The sequence below is a fragment of the Phoca vitulina genome, unplaced genomic scaffold (assembly GCF_004348235.1).
Source record: "Phoca vitulina isolate PV1807 unplaced genomic scaffold, GSC_HSeal_1.0 scaffold20, whole genome shotgun sequence".
Lineage (NCBI taxonomy): Eukaryota > Metazoa > Chordata > Mammalia > Carnivora > Phocidae > Phoca > Phoca vitulina.
Window position 1 is genome coordinate 11205038 of NW_022589723.1, and position 24306 is coordinate 11229343.

At 36.7% G+C, this 24306-nt stretch overlaps 1 protein-coding gene across 2 annotated transcripts in view; it reads right to left on the minus strand.

The window, feature by feature from the left end:
* The window catches only part of TTBK2 (tau tubulin kinase 2), a 147481-nt gene that overhangs the window by 56505 nt on the left and 66670 nt on the right, over window positions 1-24306 (minus strand). For both annotated transcript variants that reach the window (XM_032416978.1, XM_032416979.1), the window contains 3 exons: window positions 16072-16145; window positions 11371-11511; window positions 9762-9866 (listed from right to left, as the gene is read on the minus strand). In XM_032416978.1, the coding sequence (XP_032272869.1) occupies window positions 9762-9866; window positions 11371-11511; window positions 16072-16145 (320 nt within the window). The remainder of the gene's footprint in view (window positions 1-9761; window positions 9867-11370; window positions 11512-16071; window positions 16146-24306) is intronic.

Here is a 24306-nt window from a genome sequence, read left to right on the forward strand (position 1 = left end):
CTTTTTGTTTAAGATTATATTTATTTATTTGAGAGAAAGAGAGTGTGCACAAGTGGGAGAAGGAGGAGAGGGAGAGGCAGAGAATCTCAAGCAGACTCCACGCCAAGCATGAAGCCAGGCGCGGAGCTTGATCCCACGACCCCAAGACCATGACCTGAGCCAAAACCAAGAGTTGGACGCTCAACTGACTGAGCCACCCAGGCACCCCAACCATAAGAAACTCTTAAAGATATAACAAACTGAGGATTGATGGAGGGAGGTGGGTGGGGGATTGGCTAGATGGGTAATGGGTATTAAGGAGGGCACTTGTTATAATGAGCACTGGGTGTTGTATGTAAGTGATGAACCACTGAATCCTACTCCTGAAACCAATACTGCAGTGTATGTTAACTAACTAGAATTTAAATAAAAATTTGAAAAAGAAAAAAAAAATAGGTGATCTCTTGAAACCTCCCTAATTGATGGCAATCTGGCAATATCTATCAAAATTTCAAATGTATATATTCTCTTTGACAAAGCTGTTTCACTTCTAGAAAGTTATCTTACAGATATACTTGCATATGTGCAAAAATAATGGATGTATCACACTTACTCACTACATTAATGTTTGTGATAGCAAAAGACTGAAAGTAACCCATATGTTCACAAATATGTTCTTAAATAGACTGATTAAATAAATTACAATACATGCTTGTAACAGAATACACTTTGTAGCTGCAAAAAAGAATGAAGAAGCTCTATATCCTGACATGGAAAGATCTCCTAGATACACTGTGGAAAAAAGACAAGTGCAGAATGTACATCATGCTACCTTTTGAATCAAAAAGAGAAAAATGAGAATATACATTCATATGTATTATATATGCAAGAAGAAGTTCTGGAAGAATACATTAAAGAAATAATAATATAGCTACCTAAAGGTTGGAGGAAGGCATAAGAGCAGTATAGAAAATGAATGGCTTTGGGATAGCAGGGGTGAAATAGAGATTTATTTCACTGCTTATCTGTTAATTCTTTTTTTTTTTTTTTTTTTAAAGATTTTATTTATTTATTTGAGAGAGAGAGCACAAGAGGGGAGAGCGGGAGAGGGAGAAGCAGACTCCCTGCTGAGCAGGGAGCCCGATGCGGGACTCGATCCCGGGACTCCAGGATCATGACCTGAGCCGAAGGCAGTCGCTTAACCAACTGAGCCACCCAGGCGCCCAGCCTGTTAATTCTTTTCAAGTCAGGCTTATTAAGGTATAATTTACACACAGCAAAATTCATACTTTAGGTATACACAGTTCTGTGAGTTTTAACAAAGGGATATAGTTATGTAACTACCACTGCAATCAAGGTATACAGTATTTCTATCGCCCCAAGAGTTCTCGTAAAGCCCTGTATAGTCACAATCCCTTCCCCTCCACTCCCAGTCTCTGGCAACCTCTGATTTCTGTCCCTCACAAGCATTCAGAGTTGTGTTTTTAGGCTTATTGCTGTGTAGTGATGTCTCACTGTGGTTTTAATTTGCATTTCTCTGATAACTAAAGACGTTCACCATTTGCTAATGTGCTTATTTGTCATCTGTAGTATCTCTTCTTTGATGAAATGCCTATACAAATCTTTTGCTCATGTTTATTCATTTGTTTTATTATTGAGTTGTGAGAATTGTTTATAGATTCTGGATATAAGTCCTTTGTCAGATGTGTGTTTTGAAATATTTTTCTCCCAGTCTGTGATTTGTCTTTTCATTTGCTTAATAGTGTCTTTCAAAGAAGTATTTAACTTTGACGAATTTTTTTTTGAAGATTTTATTTATTTATTTGACAGAGACACAGCAAGAGAGGGAACACAAGCAGGGGGAGCAGGGAGCCTGATGTGGGCGGGGCTCGATCCCAGGACCCTGGGATCATGACCTGAGCTGAAGGCAGACGCTTAACGACTGAGCCACCCAGGTACCCCAACTTTGATGAATTTTTACTTTCTTATTTTCGCACTATAGAAATATCTCTTCAAAAATTGTATTTAAAGACATCTTTAAAGAAAAAAAGTAAGAGTGGTTAACAACCTAAGAGCACATTTTACTAAAATAAATACCTAGATATTTAAGTGAAAATGAAAAAGAAAAAACAAATTGGACCTTGAAAAAGGGGGTGCCTGGGTGGTTCAGTCAGTTGAGCATCCAACTCTCGATTTCGGCTCAGGTCATGACCGAGTTGTGAAATCAAGCCCTGAGTTGGGCTCCATGCTCAGCAGGAGTCTGCTTGAGATTCTCTCTCCCACTCCCTCTGCCCCTCCCCCCACTCATGCTCGCTCGCTTTCTTGCTTCTCTCAAATAAATAAATTTTTAAAATGAAAACTGAAAGAATTACAACAGGGAGAAGGAAAAGCACTTTATGTAAAAAGAACACTGTGTGCAATGCAAAATGGGAGGAAAGTACTGTGTGTGTTAGGGAAAGTGTTTGATATGGCTGGAGCAAATTTGAGAGAAAATAGTGGAAAAGTAGGTTGGAATCAGGTTAAGCAAGGATGGCCTTGAATGTCATATTGAGGTGTTTGGTTTATAACATGCAGGGAAATGGAATTCATCAAAAATTTTTAAGTAGGAGGGGCGCCTGGGTGGCTCAGTCGTTAAGCGTCTGCCTTCGGCTCAGGTCATGGTCCCAGGGTCCTGGGATCGAGCCCCACATCGGGCTCCCTGCTCCGTGGGGAGTCTGCTTCTCCCTCTCCCACTCCCCCTGCTTGTGTTCCTGGTCTCGCGATCTCCCTCTCTCTCTCTCTGTCAAATAAATAAATAAAATCTTAAAAAAAAAAAAAAAAATTTTTAAGTAGGAAAGTGACATGATTGATAAAGTGCTTGGGATGCTTACTCTTCTGGAGGTAAAAAGAAGAGACTGGAAGGGGATGTAGGGAGACCAAGGAGGAAACTCTTTTAATAACAAATGAGAAGCCACAAGACTACTACAAGGACAGAGCAGTGTGAACTTCAGGAGATGAATGTCAGAGACAAAATGAGCTCCCAGGAGAATAAATCTATTAGGAGAAGGGAAGGACTGTAGGCATGAGCCCAGGCCTATTGCTAACCAAAGGGAGGGGCTCTGGAAAGGGGCAGAAAGCATGAGAACTATGTAACATAGCCCTCAATGGAAATAAGAAAATAGCTGAAGTTGTGGAATGGTAACAGAGAAAAAGACTTAAAAGTTTTGTTAAGTAGGTCACTATAGCCCTAGGCACTGGGAGTTTCAGCTGAATGGTAGGAAGAAGCAGCAGGAGAAAACATGGCATTGCAAGAGCTGAGACACAAAGGGCCAATGTGAGATGCCAGCTGAAGGAGTAAGGAAACTAGGGCATGCTTTAAACCAGGAGGACAAAATAATGAACATAAAGATTCAAATCATTAAGTAAAAAGAAGTTCAACTCTGAAACCATATGGAACAGAGTACTGTAAATATATATAGCTCTGGACTCCTTTGTACCTCATGTCCCTATTTATTGTAACTAATACATCTTAAAAGTAAATAGTAGAGGGCGCCTGGGTGGCTCAGTTGTTTGGGCGGCTGCCTTCGGCTCAGGTCATGATCCTGGAGTCCCAGGATCGAGTCCCGCATGGGGCTCCCTGCTCAGCAGGGAGTCTGCTTCTCCCTCTGACCCTCCCCCCTCTCATTCTCTCTTTCTCTCTCATTCTCTCTCTCAAATAAATAAATAAAATCTTTAAAAAAAAAAAAAAAAAAAAAGTAAATAGTAGAGGCTCTCAAAACCAACCACAAAAACAATTCATTAATAGTGTAACAGAGAGTATCCATCATTCCCTTTGTAATGCATTCTGACTGATGGTCCTATACTAAGAATACTATTACTAAGTTTGGTAAATAAATTAACATTTTTGTTTTCAGGGAGTTTCTTTGTGGTGATGGAATAGTTTTGTATACTGACTGTGGTGTTGGGTGTACAAATCCGTACATGTGATAAAGTTTCATATACTCTCCTCCTTCAAGAAAAAGTACATGTAAATTATAGTGAAAGCTGACTCGGGTCTGCCCTTGAGTTAGCAATAGTATACCAATATCTATTTCCTAGCTTTGACAATGTACTATGATTATGTAAGCTATTATCACTGGGGGAAGCTAGATGAAAGCCACATGATAACTGTACTATTTTACAAAAGCCCCCGAATCTGCTCCATACTCCAAAACAAGTACCCTCAGGTCTACAGAAGTCAGAAAACAGACTGATTCATGCAAAATTCAGAATGGAGGTTATGTCTAGAGCTGCAATGGCCAATGTAATAGCAACCTAAAACTAAATGAAATTTAAAATTCAGTCTCTCATTTGCTTTGGCTACATTTCAAGTGTTCAATAGCCCAGGTAGCTAGTGGCTACCGTATTAGTACGGATACAGAACATTTCCATGCTCACAGTAACTTCAATTAGACACTGCTGCTTGAGGAAGAAAAGGGAATGAGATGTACAGTGCTAATGAGCTAATTCTTAACCTAGATGGACGCCATAGATGTTTTAATATTCTTCCTTAAAATTTTGATATGTGTTTTTTACACTCTTTTGGAATACATAATATAGCAAGACAAAATAAAAATATTGATTTTTGCAAATAACATGATGGCATACCTAGACAATTCAAGTGACTCAATTCAAGTTTCTTAAAAGGAATAAATAAACAAAATTGTATAATATGAAACAAATCTACAAAGGCAACTTTGGTTTTATATTAGTGGAGCAATACGGAAAAATGATTTCAATCACAATCATGATCCAAAAAAGTATGAAATTAATTTTATTTGAGATTTAAGAGATTTAAAGAAAACCATGAAACTACTGAAATTCTAAAAGGAACTAGCTAGTGATATGCAAAAAAAAGGGAAAGTTCATTCCTTACACAGCGTGAACTATGTTCAACCACAATAACATTCTCTCAACTCTCTTCCCTCACTCTTCCATAGTGCTAACCTGATCCTTACCCACGTTAAACCCAACTCTTAGACAAACTGCACTTCTAAACAAGCAGTTAAAGGTGTCTAGAGAAAAACAAACTGTACTGACAATCTCACCTTAAATTACCATAATACTCAAATGAGCTTTCAGCACAGGTCTACAGTCTATTTTGCTGAAGCTAGTTCACTTCTCCCTCTCCATGGTAACTATTTCACTTGGTCCTCTTTCGTCAACCTCCAGCACCTTTCTGCACTCTCAGCAAAAGGTCTTACCTTCATGAAGAAGATAGAAGCCATGAGAGAACTTCAACTTCCCACTACCAAATCTAAATGCTTACCTGTATTTGTGTCCACTTATTCTGCCTTTTCTCAGTTACAATGGAAGAAGTGTTCTTGCTCTTAGAGAATGGGCTAGCCTCATCATTTGTGCTCAGGTTCCTTCCCTTGGTCATGCAAGAATGTGTCTCCTAGAATTGTTCCTGCTCTGTCCTACATTATCATTTTTTTCATGTCTCCTGGAGCATTACCATCAGTACACAAGCATGCTGTAATAACTGCCATTTAAAAAAATAAATAATAAGGAAGTGAATAAACTAAGGAATAAAGGATTTTACTTCCCTTTCAGCTACTTCCCTGTTTTACCAATCTTCTTTAAAATAAAACACCTCTCAGCTGGTTAATCGTCCATCTCTTGATTTCGGCTCAGGTCATGATCTCAAGGTTGTGGGATGGGGCCCCACGTTGAGCTCTGTGCTCAGCATGGAGTCTGCTTATTCCTCTTCCCTCTGCCCCTCCCCCCCCCCACTCTCTCTCTAAAATAAATAAAATCTTAAAAAAATAAAATAAAATAAAACAGCTCTCAGGGCACCCTGGGTGGCTCAGTCCATTGAGCATCCGTTGAATACATTCCTTTCTTGTTTCACCACTATTTGTCTCTTTGCCTTTGCATTTTCTCAGTGACAAGTAGTTGAACCTCATCTACTTGGGACCCCCAAAGCCAGGTATTCTTGCACCCCTGTGCCCTGGCTATACCCCCACCTCCAATCAAATGATTCTTAAATTTATATTTCCAGTCCTGATTTCCTTTTTGAGCTATATATTACCATATCAAATCACCTTCTTGTTATTTCCATCTGGAATCTAAGAAGCATCTCAAACTTGACTTCTAGAAAATAGAACCTCGTTTTTCCCTTATCAAATCCACTCTTCAGCCTTCTTCCCCATCATGGTTAATGGCATGACCATTCATTCAGGAGAAAAATTTAGCAGTCAATCTTGACTTTTCTTTTTCCTTGACATCCCGATATTTACAAATCCAAAAGGAAAGCTTGTTAAATCTATCTTTAAAATACATCCTAAATATGACCATTTCTCACCATCTTCATTGGTGCACCCTAATGCCCTAGATCCCAGTCGCATGCAATGATCACTGGACCAATGGCATTAGCCTTCTCACTTTCTGATTCCACTCTTGCTCTCAACAGTCTCTTCTTCACAGCCAGAGTGACTTTTTTTAAAAAAAACACATGTTCTAAAAATTGAAAAAACTGTTTATTTAGAATAGAAACGGGATTCCAGAAATATATTCAAATATAACAAACTACACAGAACCTAAGTTCTTTTCTGCATGGCTACTAATTTACACAAGAATACTGATAAAACTGAAGATAGTCTCCCTACAATTTCCAGGCACTGAAATTCTCCTATGGCTATGTTTTAAATATAATCTACTTCTGTATATAATTCCATTATGTAATCAGCTTATTGACAGATCATGTACCAGATTATGCAAGAACCCTGCTCAAAATTTTCCAAAGGCTTCCTATCATATTTAGAATAAAATGTCTTTGCAAAATCATACACAATCTAGGGCCAACCAACCTCTTACACTTTATCTCTCTCCCCTTAACTCATCATGCTATGCTATGTTATGCAAAGCCACAGTAGCCTCCCTGCTTTTTCTTGAACAGACCAAACTTACTATGCCTCAGGGCCTTTGAACTTGCTATTCCCTTTGCCTGGAAAACTCTCTTTCCAGATATTCACATGGCTTGTTCTCATACTTCATTCAACTCTCAACTTGATACCTCCTCAGAGAAGTCTTTTTAAACTAATACTTCTAAAATATTCTTTTTTTTTTTTTTTGGTACTAAAATAGTCTCCTATTCTCACTGCCCATCACTCTCTATGTCAATACACTGCTTTGTCAGGGTGCCTAGGTGGCTCAGTCATTAGGCATCTGCCTTCAGCTCAGGTCATGATCCCAGGGTTCTGGGATTGAGCCCCGCATCGGGCTCCCTGCTCCGCGGGAAGCCTGCTTCTCCCTCTCCCACTACCCCCCTGCTTGCGTTCCCTCTCTCGCTGTGTCTCTGTCAAATAAATAAATAAATAAAATCTTTATAAAAAAAAATACACTGCTTTGTGTTTATTCATAGCATATACCACTATCTAAAATTATGTATTTGTTTTCTATCTGTCTTTGCCAATAAAATATAACCTCCATAAGAGGCTCATTTTGGTCAGCTTGTTCACCACTACAGATCCATGCCTCACACATATTATGTGCTCATTAGATATCTGTTATGTGTATGAATAAACAATAACCTGGTAATAGTCTAAAACCTTAAAAATAAAAGATATCTGGAAAAGAAATGGGATTCCAGAAATACATTCAATCTAGCAAGCTACACAGAACCTAAATTATTTACCTGCTTTGCTATCTATTAATGCAAGATCTTCATTCACCAGAATCAGAAAGATTCTCTCGTAATTTTTAGGCACCTAAATTCTCATGTGCCTATATTTTAAAGATAATTTACATTTATGTAAACAACTCTATTATTATATACTTAGCTCATTCAAAAGTCAGTATTTCAACTTCTGTGCAACTAATTTGCTAGAAAAGGAAAATCACAATCAGTACCAAGTTAAAACAAAACTAAAGGTAAAAAGGAGACATCAGAAGAACTGAACTATCAGTAGGACAATATAAGGAGCTCCACTGACCTGATCCCCAGTAAAACTGGTGAAAATTATTTTAAAAAACTAAAGCTCTTGGAAACGGTCCTTAGGGCAAATAACAAATGGAGAAACATTTATTCAAGAAAAGTGAAAATTCTATGGTACTTGAACCCAAACCGTTCTCTCCCTCCTCTCTTCCAGAGCAGAGAGCGTGGCTCCACTCCAAACTGTTGCCACCAAGGACACAGGACTCCCTCATTCCCCAGTTCCCAACCGGAGGGCTTTCTCCCCATAGAAGCAGGACTTCAGCATTTCTGAGGTTCTTCCAGCTCTGTTGTGGAGGAGGCTAAGTCCTGGGTTAGTGTGGAAAGAGAAGTTTCTTTCTTGCACCCAGCGTCATTCAGAAGCTTACCATAGTCCTCAGCCCAACTTTAGAGCCCTGGCTCAGAGATTTTGCCTGGGGGGCAGGAGAAAGGCCATTTAAAAAGACACCTCCTAATCTCTTCCCAAAGGAACTTATCTTGTTCTCAACAGTAAAGTTTAAACTTAAAGCATTTCTCAAAAATAGGGAATGTTGTGGTATAGGGAGTTGGGAGATCTGTGGAGCTAATGAAGATAAAGCCTAGACTACAGGCTGGCCAGGTAAGAGAGAACAGGGGGAGTAAGACTGGAAGGAGGGAGGCCTCCTGAGGTCACAAAAAAACAAACTCTGACCTCAGAGATTGGATTATATTAGTTTGTCCAGGAATTTATGCCCCAGGGTACTACTGTAAACAACAGAGCAATCAGCCCGCAATTAGTGGAACTTAAAAACTGGGTATGGCCACGGCAAGTGCAGAAGAGAGCCCTACCAGTACAACTGTCATTCCAGGGCAACCGCAGGCTGACTGCCCCAGGAGCAACAACAGAGACCTAATACTATGTGTTGGGGAAGGGGAGGGGTGGGGAGGGTGGCAGCGGAAAAGCCTTCACTGAAATCCAGTTCAGTCCCTAAACACATAAACAAGCAAATAATAATAAAAAGCCCTGGAAAGGAGGACCCGTATCTAAAACTATATTATCTAAAATGTCCAGTTTCCAACAAAAAAATTAAAAGGAATCAAAGAAACAGGGAAGTATGACCCATCCATTTGGGGGTGGGGAGAGGCAACAGAAACCGCCTGTGACAGTGACCAGTTGTCGGATTTAAGAGGAAAAAATTTCAAAGTAGCCCTTACAAATGCATTCACAGAACCAAAGGAGAGCTTGATTAAAGACATAAGGAAAGCATGATGACAACATTGTATCAAATAGAGAATATCAATAAAGAGAAAATTTTTTTAAAGAACCAAATGGAAATTCTGGGTAGGAAATGTACAACAATGAAAACAGAACTGCAGGATATAGAAAGAGCCTCAGACTGCAAAAAAGACCCTTGATCCTAAAGGGCCAATGTGTGTTCTTACTACAAATCCACTCTAAGTCTGTGTCTAATGTACTTTTTTTTTTTAAGATTGTATTTATTTATTTGACAGAGAGAGAGCAAGAGAGCACAAGTAGGGGGAGCAGCAGAGGGAGAGGGAGAAGCAGGCTCCCCGCTGAACAGGGAGCCTGATGTGGGGCTCGATCCCAGGACCCTGGGACCATGACCTGAGCCGAAGGCAGACGCTTAACCGACTGAGCCACTCAAGCACCCCTAATGTACTTTTTTATTAAAGCCACAACTTTCGATAAAATTAATTAACTCTATCCTATAATTTCATCATAAAATCTGTATGCTACTTCTTGGATAAGATCCATTCTATACATAATTCGTATTTCTTTTTTTAAAAAGTGATACTATAAATAACAGGTTAATTCTTGAATATTTAATAATAATATGAAAAATCTTACTGGTCTGACGTCACCACAGGAATTGGTAAATTGTCGAGCCAAGCCAAAATCAAGCATGTAACATTTCCTACATGTACTAGGAAAGCGACCCATGGCGAAGTTCGACTAGAAAAGCAAAGAAGGAAAATATACATATTCTTACAATACTAAGTCCTTACATCTACCCTTCCTATATTTTAATTCTATTTAAACTCTCTCTATATAATACATATGTCTCAAATACACTATTCTAATCCATGATGTTTACTGGATGTTAATACATAATCTCATTATGGGTTCTATTAATGCCCAGGAGCAGGTAACTTTGAGAAACAAAGAATTTAAGTGATGATACAAAGTTACATACAACACTGACTTAAGTGTAACTCTATGTTCCTTGAAATTCTAGTCTGAGTGCTTTAAAGACGGCCCAATTCTTCCTTTTTAAAATGGGAGGAACTAGGAGTGAGCAAAATTAAATACATAGCTAGAAATTTAAATGAATTTCCTATGAGCAACATAAAGCTGAATTTCACTAACCATAAAAATTAAAATTCAATTTAAGGAAACATTTCAAAACAGACTTAAGGAAAATATACTTTGCATTCTTCCCTTAAAAAAATAAATGTAATGTTAGATGAGCACAGACTCGCAAAATGGTATGTAAAAAGAGAATTTATAAAGGAAAAAGCAAAACTGCAACAGAATTGTTAGCTTTTATTTTAAAATACTGTTCTACTTAGGGAGCTTTCAGATGAAAATGGAAAGTCTTCAGTCACCATGCTTTTAAAGTAGTGACATTTAGTTTGGCATAGAATTAAGTGCAAGAGAAATCTACATTACATTAAGTCTGACTCTACAATGTTAATTTTAGTTGGCATTTTCATGTAAACTATTTAATTTTAAAAATCATGTAGCTACAGATGGGTGTAATTTTCAAATGCACTAACCAACACATGATATATTTATAGTAAATACAGTATATCAGAAATGGATCATTTCCCCTTGTGAGCAATAAAAAAACCAAGAAGGAAAAATAAAAGCATATTTCAGTTATGGAAATGACAATTTCTAAGAAAAAACAGAATAGAAAAAAATACTATATATTGCCACTGTAGCACTCAGAAGAAAAAATAAGGTCTTTCATAATTGATGGTTCCTTATAAGTACAATTTGTCACTTGAGAAATAGTTCAGAGAACACAGTGCATATATCTAAAAGCAACATATGTATATATTTTTACCCAGTATCAGAAAAAAGAAATCTAAAGAATAACTTCCAATTTAGATGTAAGGCTAAGTAACTAGAAATGTTAACACACATAATCATAATAGTCAACCATTAATAATTTTTAATTTGGCTGTGAGCAACATTTTCATTGTATGAGAAAAGCTCTTGAATGTTAAATTGTGGTTTGTAATTAGAAATTTTTTTATGTAATTAGAATTTTTTTAAAAAATTGAGAGGTAAATTACATTTTGCTTCTAGTTACTGAAATTAAAATATTACCTTGTATTTAATAATGGAAAGCAAATACAGAATGCTACATTCATAATTTATTGGATCCCATTATCAGATTAAGAGTACAAAACAAACTCATTCTGTGCTCTGACTTGAAAAGGCCCCTTACCGGTTTGATGTCTCGGTGCAAGAATCCCACAGAATGGATGCTCTCAATAGACTCCAGAATCTGTCTACCCAACCGAAGAGTAGTGCTAATGGTGAATGTACCCCGGGACTGGCTACGGCGTAGATCTGCCAGATTCCGACCCTGTGGAAACCAAATAAACACTTCCAAATATGGTACACTATGTTATAAGAGAAGACTGGGAAGTTATTCATTTATCATTAAAAATGTTTTGACAGGGGAACCTGGGTAGTAGCTCAGTTGGTTGACCATCTGACTCTTGGTTTCCACTCAGGTTGTGGTCTTAGGGTTGTGGGATGGAGCCCCGCGCTGGGCCCACACTCAGCGGGGAGTCTGCTTGGGACTCTCTCTGTCCCTCTGCCCCTCCCCCTACTCATGCTCATGATCTCTCTCTCTCTCTCCTCAAATAAATAAATCTTTAAAAAAATGTTTTGACAGAAAGAGCAAGGATTTTACCCAAATCGTGATCCTCTCATTCAAGAGAAGAGATTCCATTAAGGTAATACATGAATGTTTCAGACAAATTTAAGAATAACTAGAAGTTTTTGAACATATTATGTTTTTGAGTCATCGTGTTTCCCTTTGTCTTTCATGCCATAACAAAATATAGTCTTGATTATTTGAAAATATAAAAAATGTATGTACCCAGAGCAGTAATTCCTCATTACTGCCTAACATACTCCCATACAAACTACTTAATTTTTCTGTGTCTGGTTTCCTTCTAAAATGAGGGCAATGATACCTACCTACCTCGGAATGTTTTATGAAGATTAAAGAAGATCCACGTAAAGTGTTTACCATACTGTCTGGGACACACTAAATACTCAATAAATGCTAATGATTGTTATTATAAACAAAAATGACATGAAACAAACTCAATTACTTGTAGCAACAGATAAAAGCAATGAATATATTTGGCCTGTGCCAGACGTGTTACATCATGATTGCATTTAATCCTCACAGCCCCCTAAAATAAAAGATGTTGCAGATGAAGAAACAGAGGCTCAGAAAGTTTAAACAATGTTAACCTACTAAGGTAAAGTTGTTTTTCAAATCTAAACCTGTGTGAATTTGAACTTGTTGTTTTGTTCACTTCACAGTGCTGCTTCTCCGGAAAGTTCTTCGTTGCCTAGGTAACAAACCAATAATTTGATGAGAAGAGCAGGGCTACGATGCTGCAGTTCTATGGCCCAAAGAATGGAAACTGGCTGCTCCATCACAAGAGAATTTAAATAGCCTAATCTCTCTATTCCCCAAATTTTGCAGTGTATGTTAGGGATTAATACCACCAATGCCATCACCTCAACTGAAGACACCTGATTCACTTTTGAAAAAGTAATAAATTCTTAAATTACTTCAGTGCCACTTAAAATACTAACTAGCACTCAAGTAACTGAAGAATCGAAAAAGTACAAGAAAGTCAGGAGCCTTTCCCACTTCATCGCTTCTTTAAAAATGCAGTTTTAGGGGTGCCTGGGTGGCTCAGTCATTAAGCATCTGCCTTCGGCTCAGGTCGTGATCCCTGGGATTGAGTCCTGCATTGGGCTCCCTGCTCCGTGGGGAGCCTGCTTCTCCCTCTCCCACTCCCCCTGCTGTGTTCCCTCTCTCACTGTCTCTCTCTGTCAAATAAATAAATAAAAAACCTTTAAAAAAACTAAAAAAAAAAATTTCTCACAGCACAAACTGGCAGTTCTCTGTATTACAAAGTTTTCATGTTAGGAGAATTTATTATTCTCTACATCTCAGCAAATGTCAAGTAAGTGATAATCTACAACAACAAGTTTTACAATCCCATGAGTAGCGAATAACTTATTAGCATTCTAATAATTTTTTCTCAAAAATCAGTATTTTGATTTCCAAAAATATACCTAAGAAATATTGGAACTTTATTTGTAAACAACTTCCATCATTATAAAAGCTTTTGAAAGAAAATCAATTAATTCAGTTTATGTATTAGTAATGATTTTAAATTTCAAATCTTTTATTTTTTAATTTTTAAAGATTTTATTTATTTATTTGACAGAGAGAGAGAGAGCGCACAAGCCGGGGGAGTGGCAGGCAGAGGGATAAACAGGCTCCCCACTGAGCAGGGAGCCAGATGCGGGGCTCAATCCCAGGACCCTGGGATCATGACCTGAGCCGAAGGCAGACGCTTAATCGACTGAGCCACCAAGGTGTCCCTAAAATTTCAAATCTTTTAAAATGTAAATCTAAGGTATCAATTAACAAAATCCAAAAAGATAAAATATAAGGCTAGCAAGAATATGGGGGAAAGTGGGGTTTTTTTTGTTTTGTTTTTTTGGGGGAGGAAAGTTATTAACATGGTAAGTACAAGCAGGTTTTATCCACCAAATTATACTTCAGAGTATAAACTAAAAGTAGTTATTATCTGTTATAGAGAAAAATCAAAAACAATCTATATATCTATCAATAAAGGAAAGGTTAAATAAATTATGGTACACTCATCTTACTGAGTGGTATGCAGCTACCAAAAAAAAAAAAAAAAAAAAGAATCCTTACTCATAATAACATAGAACGAATACTATTGAATGAAAAAACCAAATTCATTTTTCTCTAAGTAATTCTATAAATTTAACATGATCCCAATAAAAATGCAAGTGGATTTTACTATTAAAAATGTAAAATACACTTAAAAGAAAATAATATAATGAACCCTCATACACCTACTCATCACCAAGAATTAACAATTATCAGTTCACAGCCAATCTTGTTTCACCTGTTGCCAAAGATGGAGCAATTTGACCATTAAAAAGAAAAACAACTGCAATAATTGAAAACCATAAAATATGTAAAATGCATGAACTCATTTTTTTTAAAAAGAGAGAGCTCATTTGTCTTCTTTGGAAAATATTAGGGAACCAACTCATTATTCTGAAAACTAGTAAAAAGAAGAAAAGAAACAAGTATTAGTCCTGCCCTTCCTGTATAAAATTTATCTCAGGTAACCTAAGTAGTTGGAGTGCTTTTTTGAAAAAGAATTCCAGCTAATAAATTAAGGAAAACTGATAGAATTAGAATAGTACATCCACAGCCCCACTGAAGTAATGGATCTAGGCAATGATTACCAATGGGTTGATAAAACTTAGGAGAAAAACCACTGGGAACTTTAAAAAGGATGCATCAGGCTGACTGTCTCCCTGAATCTCAAGGATCAATCCTAACAATATTAAAAAGAGACAACCCAGACATTGCTTACTGATGTGATGCAAGAGGAAGCATACCCTCACCTCTGAAGTACTCTGGCTAATTAAAACAAAAGAGCTAATCACCAGTTTACAGAAAATACAGTGGATAGAAGAACATGTTAAACAAGGAGGGAGATAATCAGCAAACTCCAGAATATGAAAACTTCATGATAAATGACTTCATTTTTATCAATGACAATATGAACAACAACAACAAAAAACTGTAAAAAAAAAAAAAAAAAAAAAAGAGGGAACCTATAGAGTAAGAGAAGTTTAAGAATTATATCCACCAAATGCAATGTGTGGAACCCTGTGTGAAACCAGATTTAAGGAATCCAAATATAAAAAAAATAAAAGACATACAATAAGGAAATCTGAAGATCATCTTGATATTTAATGCTATTATGAAGGAATTACTGTGTACTGTGATTAAGAGGAGAAAAAAGGAATCTCTGACTCATAGGAATACATCTTCATGTATTTCCAGATAAAATATGCCTTCAGTTTGCTTTGAAATAATCTGGGGAGGGAGAGGAGAGGAAGAATACATCAGGAACAAGATGGGCCACATACTGAAAACTACTGAAGCTGGGTGATGAGTACATGGGTGTTCATTATACTATTCTATTTTTGTGTATGTTTAATTTTTTTCATAATAAGAAAAAGTTTTAAAAATATGGCAGCTCTGATGTCAGGCAAACTAGATCTACATCTGTACGGTTACAAGAGGCAAAATATTTTTTTGCCCCTCCCTAGGTGATAATGCTTTTCACAAAATATCACTCTTAGGCTATACTAAAGCTGCTCATGTAAAGCCTCAATGGTTAAAGGAAATTTCATGAGACTTGTCCCAGGTCTTGCTGGTAGAAATGAGAAAAGAAGTAAGTACAACTTTTTGAACCCGTAAGATTTTAAGACCCAGATTTTAAGAGCCACTGAGGCATCCCAGTCCTTAAAAATTTTAAGGCAGATATTATACAACTGAATCACCAAGAGGAAGGCATTTCTCCTATATTATCAAGTAATTCTTAAATTTTCAAGTAGTCAAAGTTGGTTCTTGAGCACAAAGATTAAAAACTAGATCCCCAACTATCCACCCACCCACCCTCCCCAAAACCAATTTCAATAAATTTACATTATTTCCATCAAAAAAACCAAAAAAAACCTAGAGTCCTTAAGGGAACAAAGAGAGGAAGGGACAGGGACAGGGCAAGATTCATATCCAGCAATCCACATGGGGATTTAAACTTTGCAATGATGACACTCAATGAAGATATGGATCAACTAAAACAGTTGACAAGAACAACACTTCCATCTCTGGAAAAATCTACGTCAAATCTGTTTAAATAAAATTCCATCTGCATAATATAAAACATTCTGAGATGATACCAAGAATTCTGTTTGTATTCATATCCACTGCAATTAGGTACTTTGATCAAAATTGAAATATTTTAAGATACATTTCCAAGTAACCTACCTGCAACTGCATGACCACATAGTTGAATCGATCATTCCTCCCACAGCCAATAAATCTACAAACATGGTCTTTCCCTGGATAAAAGAAAGAAAGACAGAAAACAGTGGAAAAGGTTATATTATGGTTTCTCTTCTAAAAAATTAATAATTTGTTTTTCTGTACAGTATTTTATAATTGCATACAAAGGACCTGTCTTAAGAACCTTAAAAATAGGAAATCTGTATTATTCAAATTTTCTACCCACCTCCTCCTGGACCCTACACTGCTCCGTGTGTAGTCAAATACATGTTTATTGAATTTATTCATTCAATAAATGAACGAGTGAATAAACAATGATAATTTATTTAGGGAGTAAAGAATTAAAAGGTCCTTTCAGATCAACTTTGCCCGGACATTATACATACGAAAACAGAAGAGCAATAAATAAGAACTCTGTTAGGAATATAAATCCTAGGTGATATAAATATTATATTTATAATATAAATAAATCTATATTATAAATCCTGAATTTTAGATATGGTCTGCCATTCACCGATACATGACTTCAGTCCTTTAATCACTTAATCTTTCTGGACCTCACTGATTTGGATTAGTTCAGTGGTTTTCAACCTGAGTTTTACCTATGAAATCCAAGGAGGTGCAGGCTAGGGCGCAGAGGAGACCAGAAGTGGAGCAGGTAGCAATCTAAGGTCTGCCCTGGTTCAACAAAAGCAAACAAAGGTCCTAGAAAAGGATCAAGACTGGTGGCTCCAGGGCGAGAAAAGGGCATTTTGGCTGGAGCACAGTGAATGAAGGGAGAAGAGCATGAGAAGATGCTGGAGAAGCAAGCGGCACGAGGCCCTGAAAGGTCTTAGACTCCGTAACAAGGAAAGTGAACCACATGGAGAGGTCAGTTTTTCTCAGCCCTGGCTACTTATCAAAATCATCTTGGGAAGCTTTGTAAATTCCTAAACTCTTTATTGATTCAGAATCGATGGGGGAAAATACAGGTTGGAGCTTTTCAGAAGTTCTCTAAATGATCCAAAAGCAGATGGGCCATGGATGGACATATGATCTATTGGATCTATTGGTGGGTAATGAGAAGCATCTAAAAGATTTTAAGATGAGGTAAAACACACTTAAAACATCATACTTTAGAACACTGCTATGGTGGCAATGAGGACAGACTACACAGAGGTCAATTCTAAAGGCAGAAAGGTCACTCTGGGAACAGTTACAATATCCCAAGAGAGAACATGGTTTAAATTATAAATAGTACAGGAGAGATGGAAAAAATAAGATAAATATGAGAGATACTAAAGACAGTTTTTGACTAGAAACTGGTACAATTAAATGGTAAGTTGTACCAAAATAAGAGAATATATAGTAGGTTGTATAGGCTGTAAGGGATATTAGAATGTTGAGTTTAAGGACAACCTGTTGAATTTAGCAGACACTTGTAATTTCAAGCCTGCTGCTGAGCAAAAAGCAGCTCAGCAGAAATACATTGGGGAACCATTAATTCATGGAAGGTAGACAGAACGACATACACAGATGGACAACTGCCAGGTTGGAAGAATATAAAGAATGAAAAGAAAATTAACGTAAGAACAGAATTTTAGAAAATACAACATTTAGAGCATGGGCAAAAATAAAAGAACACATGAAGGAAATCAAGTAATAGCCAGAGAGGTATGAGGAAAATATGAGAAAGGGGTATTATAGAAATACAAGAAGAAGCAGCATTTTAATGCAGAAGTAGCCAATGGCAAATGCTACAGAAAGGCTGAGAAGTGCCGCTTAATATAAAAATTAGGAAGTCACTAGTGAGTGGAAAGGGCGGCAGCCAGTCTTTAACGGATTAAAGTGTAATTCAGGTATGAGGCAGTGAGGGCAATCTTTGAAGAAGTTTGTCTGTAAAGTGAGCAAGTCACATGCCAAGAGCTAGAAGGGCAAGATTTGGTGAATGAATGAGAAATATATCTCAACTTGAATTAAAAAAAAAAACAACTTTCTACTGATTGACTTAAAATATAAATACAATCCAGACTTATTTTAGTTAATAATTCTACTTCTTTTACACTATTCTCTCATTCTCTGTGCTTTTGTTGGAAAGGGTTGGAACTAGCAAGAAATAAGTGGGAGCAATAATTCCCAATGTGTATAATGCATGTGCATCACTTTACATGTATTTTACAAATGTTTGCAAAACTGTCTGTCACCTAGTAAATTGCAGTAAGAATGAAAGGATGAAATGATGGCCAATTAGCAACTTACTCTTTCCCTCAGCTTCAAAGCAACAATTTAAAAATCATTTAGGAAGTATTTACTTCTTGTTATCCATTCAAGATTCCACCTTCCTAGCATATAACATTTAAATTAAGGATCTCTATTACAAAGACATTTCAACCATCTAAAAACAAAAGGCCATACTATATTTAACTCTTCTTGGAATGCTCTTTCAAAAATATCTTTATGGTACGTTATACCAAAATACTATTTATCTCTCAATAGTGAAAACATCCTACTTTTAAAAAGAAAAAAGAAATCAATTGTAGATCCTTGACTGGTAAACAAAATACAAAGTCAGTAGCAAACTGTTTAGGATTCACCAACACATCTTCACTGCTTTAGGTTAGAGCTCAATGAGTTCTTACCTCACACTTTATAGCATAGTGTGCTACTGCTCTTATATTTTAGATACCTGCAATTAATGAAAATCCTTAATAAAGTTAGTTCAATAATATGTACAAACTTTTAGAAGCATGGAGAAACTACAATTTAACTGGAACAGGAATTCTTCACCACCACTTAAAGAGTGTTAAAATAACTAATACAAATTGAGGTATCACTCCATGAGTATAGGGACCATATCTATCTTGCTCTGGTAACTAGCACGGTACTTGTCAGATAGTGAAATGCCCAATCAATATCTGTGAATAAACAAATTAATATAAATAATGATAGCTAGTAAAACATGAATAATATGCAAGCATATTGTGCCAGGCATTATATTAAGTGCTTTACATGCATTTAATCATCACAGTTTAAGTATTATTATTTTCCCCATTTTTCAGATGTGAAGAATTAAGCAAAATAATCTCTAAAAATGAAGGGAGCAGAGTAGGTTATACTTGAAGAGAATTCTAATAATTCAAAATCATTGCTGTGGAGAAAGGGAAACAGAGAATCAGCTTGCCAAACCCAGAATATATCAGGTGAGACCTAATAAACTGTCATTTAGGTAAGAGTCCTGAGGAAAATCCAGATACCAGAACTATAGCAATCTTTATGGTAAATTAGGCAGTCTCCTAGGTCATATCTAGTTGGTAAGCAAACAAAAAAGACAGTCCCACGCTATGCACTACTAGGTCTGATCATGACTCCACGTTCACAAAAATAGTTATTCAACTTCATGCACAGTAAGATTAGAGGAGAGGTCCAGAAATATAACAGAAACAACTCAAAGTCCCTAGGTAAACCATTCTATAAACTTTTAAGTTTTAAGAATTCCCAGTATAAAAGACATCCAAATAATCTTTTTTTAAAGATTTTATTTTGGGGCACCTGGGTGGCTCAGTTGGTTAAGCGTCTGCCTACGGCTCAGGTCATGATGCCAGGGTACTGGGATCGAGCCCCACATCAGACTCCTTCCTCCGCCGGGAGTTGCTTCTCCCTCTCCATATGCCCCTCCCCCACACTCACGCACATACTCTCTCTCAAATAAATGAATAAATTCTTTAAAAAAAAAAAAGATTTTATTTTTAAGTAATCTCTACACCCAACGTGGGGCTCAAACTCACAACTCCGAGATCAAGATTTGCACATGCTACCAACTGAGCCAGCCAAGTGCCCCATGACATCTAAATAATCTTAATGTCACTCTAGAGCAGGAGTGATGTCAAACCCAAGCCAATCCTCATTTTATTCCTACTTAATTAACTCCCATAGATTCTCATTATTGTACATAAAGGCACCAGAATATAATAGATATATAAATTTAATTTCAGCATCTTTAGGCTATATTGTCTTTGCTTGCTTGTCTGACCCCTAGACTGTAGGTACTTCTAGGGTAGGGACTCTAGTACCCAGCTCTGTACAGGATACTCACTAACTAAACAATGAGTAAGTTTTTTATAATACCTTTATTGGAACATTACTAATATACCCCACCAAATCCACCCATTTAAAGTGTAATTCAATTGTTTTTAGTATATTCAAAGTTGAACCACCACCACCACAATAAACATTAGAACATTTTCTTCAGCCCTACCCCATCCCACCAAAAAACCCATACTCATTAGTTGTCACTTCCATTTCCCCCTGCAACTCTCCCAGCCCTATGAGAGTCAGCCCCACTAATCTACTTTCTATCTCTACAGATTTGCCTATTCTGGACATTTCACATAAATGGAATCCTACAGTAAGTAGTTTTTGTGACTGGCTTCTTTCACCTAGCATAATGTGTTCAAAACTCATCCATGTTGTAGCATGTATCAGTATTTCATTTCTTTTGTCAATAATATTTATTATATAGCTATACCACATATTTTGTTCAGCCATTTATCAGCTGATTGTCCATTTGGGTTGTTTCCACTTTTTGTTTGCTATGAATAACGCTACTATGAACATTCACATACAAGTTTTTGTGTAGACATGCTTTCATTTATCCTGGGTATATATATAACTGGGAGTAGAATTGCTGGGTATATGGTAACTCCATGTTTAATCTTAAGCAGTCCAAAGGCACTGCTGGACTGTTTTCCAAAGAAGCTGCACATTTTATATTCCTACCAGTAACATATGAAGCTTCTAATTTCTCTACATCCTCATCAACTCTTGTTATTTTCTATATCTTTTTTTATTGCAGTCATCCTTGTGAGAGTGAACTGGTATCTCAATGTAGGTTTGATTTACATTTCCATAATCACTAATAATGTTGAGCATCTTTTCATGTGCTTACTGGCAATCTGTATTATCTTCTATGGAGAAATGTCTATTCAGATCCTCTGCTGATTTTTAAATTGGGTTGTTTGTCTCTTTATTACTGAGTTATGAGTTCTTTATATATTCTAGATAAAGTCCCTACCAGATGCATGATTTGTAACTATTTTCTCCTATTCCATGGGTTGGCTATTCACTTTCTTGATGGTGGTCTTTGAAGCACAAAAGTTTTTAAATCTGATGAAGTCCAATTAATCTATTTTTTATTTTGCTGCTTTGCAGTTTTAGCATCATATCTAAGAAATCACTGCCTAATCCAAGGTCATGAAGATTTACGCATATGTATTCTTCTAAGAGTTTTAAATGTTTAGGTCTTTGATCCACTTTGAATAAATTTTTTTAAAGATTTTTTTTATTTGTAAGTAAATTCTACACCTAACATGGGGCTCGGACTTATGACCCTGAGATCAAGAGTCACACGCTCCACCAACTGAGCCAGCCAGGTGCCCCCACTTTCAATAAATTTTCATATATGGTACGAGGTTAGGGTCCAACTTCACTCTTTTGCACGTGTGTAACTGTGTTGGAAGACAGACTCCCCTTGTGTCTCTCCTTTACTCTGACACTACTACCACACTCACAACACTTTTGACACCAGATGTGTGGGCTTTCCACACACATCAAGCTATTCTCGACACCAGCTGGGTGTCCTATAATTCAATTCAATTCTAATACTGTCTACCTGGAATCTGCATCAGATCCCCATAAGGGCTTAGTCCCACAAGACTGCCCCTACTTCAAATGCCAATCACAAGTCCCAGGCTGTTACCTGTATAAATGACCCCCTCCTCAGGTTTGACAATTTGCTAGAATAGCTTATAGAATTCAGGGAGATGCTGACATTTACCAGGTTATTACAAAGGATATAATAAAGAATACAGATGAATAGCCGGATTTAGAGACACAATGGGGAAAGCTATGTGGGAAGTGGTGCAGAACTTCCATGCTCTTTCTGAGTGTGCCACTCTTACAGCACCTCCATGTGTTCACCAACTCAGAAGATCTCTGAACCCCACACTTCTGGAATTTTTACTACTTCCCAGAGGATAGGGGGTGGGGCTGAAAATTCCAAACTTCTCATCATGACCTGGTCTTTCTGGTGACCTGCTACGATCCTGAAGCTATTAAGGGGCCCACCAAGAGTTTGTTCATTGGAACATGAGACACTGCTATCACCCAGGAAATTCTAAGGAACATAAGAGCTCTGTGTCAGGAACCACTGTCCTGGCCAAATCTGGTCTAAGACCAAATATCAGAACAAAAGATGCTCCTAGTGCTCTTATCACGTAGGAGACTACACGGATTTTAAGAGGTCTGTGCCAGGAACTAGGGGCAGAGACCAATATATGTGTTGTTTATTCTCTTACAATATCCAATGGAGTTGTGCTGGCACCATTTGTTGAAAAGACTCCTTTCCCCATTGAATTATCTTGGCACCCTTGTCAAAAATCAATTGACCGTAATGTGACAATTTCTGGACTTTGAATTCTATTCCATTGATCTATATTTCTATCCTTATGCCAGTACCATAATGTCTTGATTACTGTAATTCTGTAGCAAGTTTTGAAATCAGAAAGTGTAAATATTCCAGCTTCATTGTTTTTGTTTTTCAAGACTGTTTTAGCCATCTGGGGGTCCCTTGCAATTATTAATTTTAGAATCAGCTTACCCATTTCCAAAGAAGGCAGCTGCAATTCTGACAGGGACTGTGTTCAATCTATAGATCAATTTCAGGAGTACTACTATCTTAACAATATTAAGTCTTCTAATCTACAAACACAAGATATCTTTCCATATATTTAAGTCTTATTTTTTCAACAATGTTTTGTAATTTTCAGAAAATAAGTTTTACACTTCTTTTATTAAATTTATTCCTATTTTATTCTTCTTGATGCTACTGTAAATGGAATTGTTCTCTTAATTTTATTTTCAGATTGCTTATGGTTAATGTCTAGTAAGATAAGTCATCTCTTTATATTGATCTTGTTTCCTGCAATCTTGCTGAACTTGTTTAGTAGCTCTAAAAAGTTTTTAGTGGATTCCTTAGGGTTTTCTAAAAATAAGAGGTCATCTGCAAATAGAGCTAGTTTTCCTTCTTTCCAGTCTGGGTGCATTTTATTTCATCTTCCTGACTTGAATAGAAGTAGCAATTGCAGAAATCCTTGTCTTGTTCATTATCTTCAGGGGAAAGAGTTGTTTTTTACTGTATTAGCTGTGGCTTTTTTGGTTTTTGTTTTTGGATTTTTTTATACATGGCCCTTTATACATGGCCCTTATCAGGATAAGGAAGTTCCTTTCTATTCCTAGTTTGTTGAGTATTTTTTATCATGAAAGGGGTATTGGATTTTGTTAAATAGGTCTTCTGACATAATCATGTGGTTTTTGTCTTTGATTCTATTGATACAGTGTATTATACTGATTTTCATATTTTAAACCAACTTGGAATTCCAGGGTTAATGTCACATATAGCATGCTGAATAATCCTTTTTATATGTCGCTGGATTCTGTTTGCTAGTATTTTGCTGAGGAATTTTGCATCTATATTCATAAGAGATACTAGTTTACACTTTTCTTCTAATGTCTTTGCTTGGTTTTGGTGTCAAAGTACTGGCCTTATAGAATGCATTGGGAAATGTTCCCTCCTTTCCTATTTTTTTCGAAGTCTAAAAAATTGGCATTAATCTTTCTTTAAATGCTTGTTAGAATTTACCAGTGGAACCATCCGGGCTTGGGCTTTCCATTATGGGTAGGTGTTTTTTTATTACATCTAATTCAATTTCTTTACTTGTAATAGGTCTACTCAGATTCCTACTTATTCATGAATTGGTTTTAATAGTTTACATCTTTCCAGGAATTTGCCCATTTCATGTAAGCTATTTAATTTGTTGTCATGTACGTAGTTTTCCCTTATTATAACCCTTTTCATTTCTGTAAGGTCAATAGAAATGCCCTCTCTTTCATTCCTGAGTTTAGTAATTTGATTCTTCTTTATTTTTTCTTGTCTGTCTAGCTAAAGGTATGTTAATTTTGTTAATTTTTTTTTTCAAAGAACCAATTTTTGTTTTTTTAGTTTCCCCCCTTGTTTTTCTATCCTCTATTTCATTCATTTCCACTGTAATCTTTATTATTTCCTTCCTTCTGCTGCTTTAAATTGTTTTGTTTTGTTTTTTAAGTAAGCTCTACGGCCAACATGGGGCTTGAACTCACAAAGTTGAGATCAAGAGTCATATGCTCTATCAACTGAACCAGACA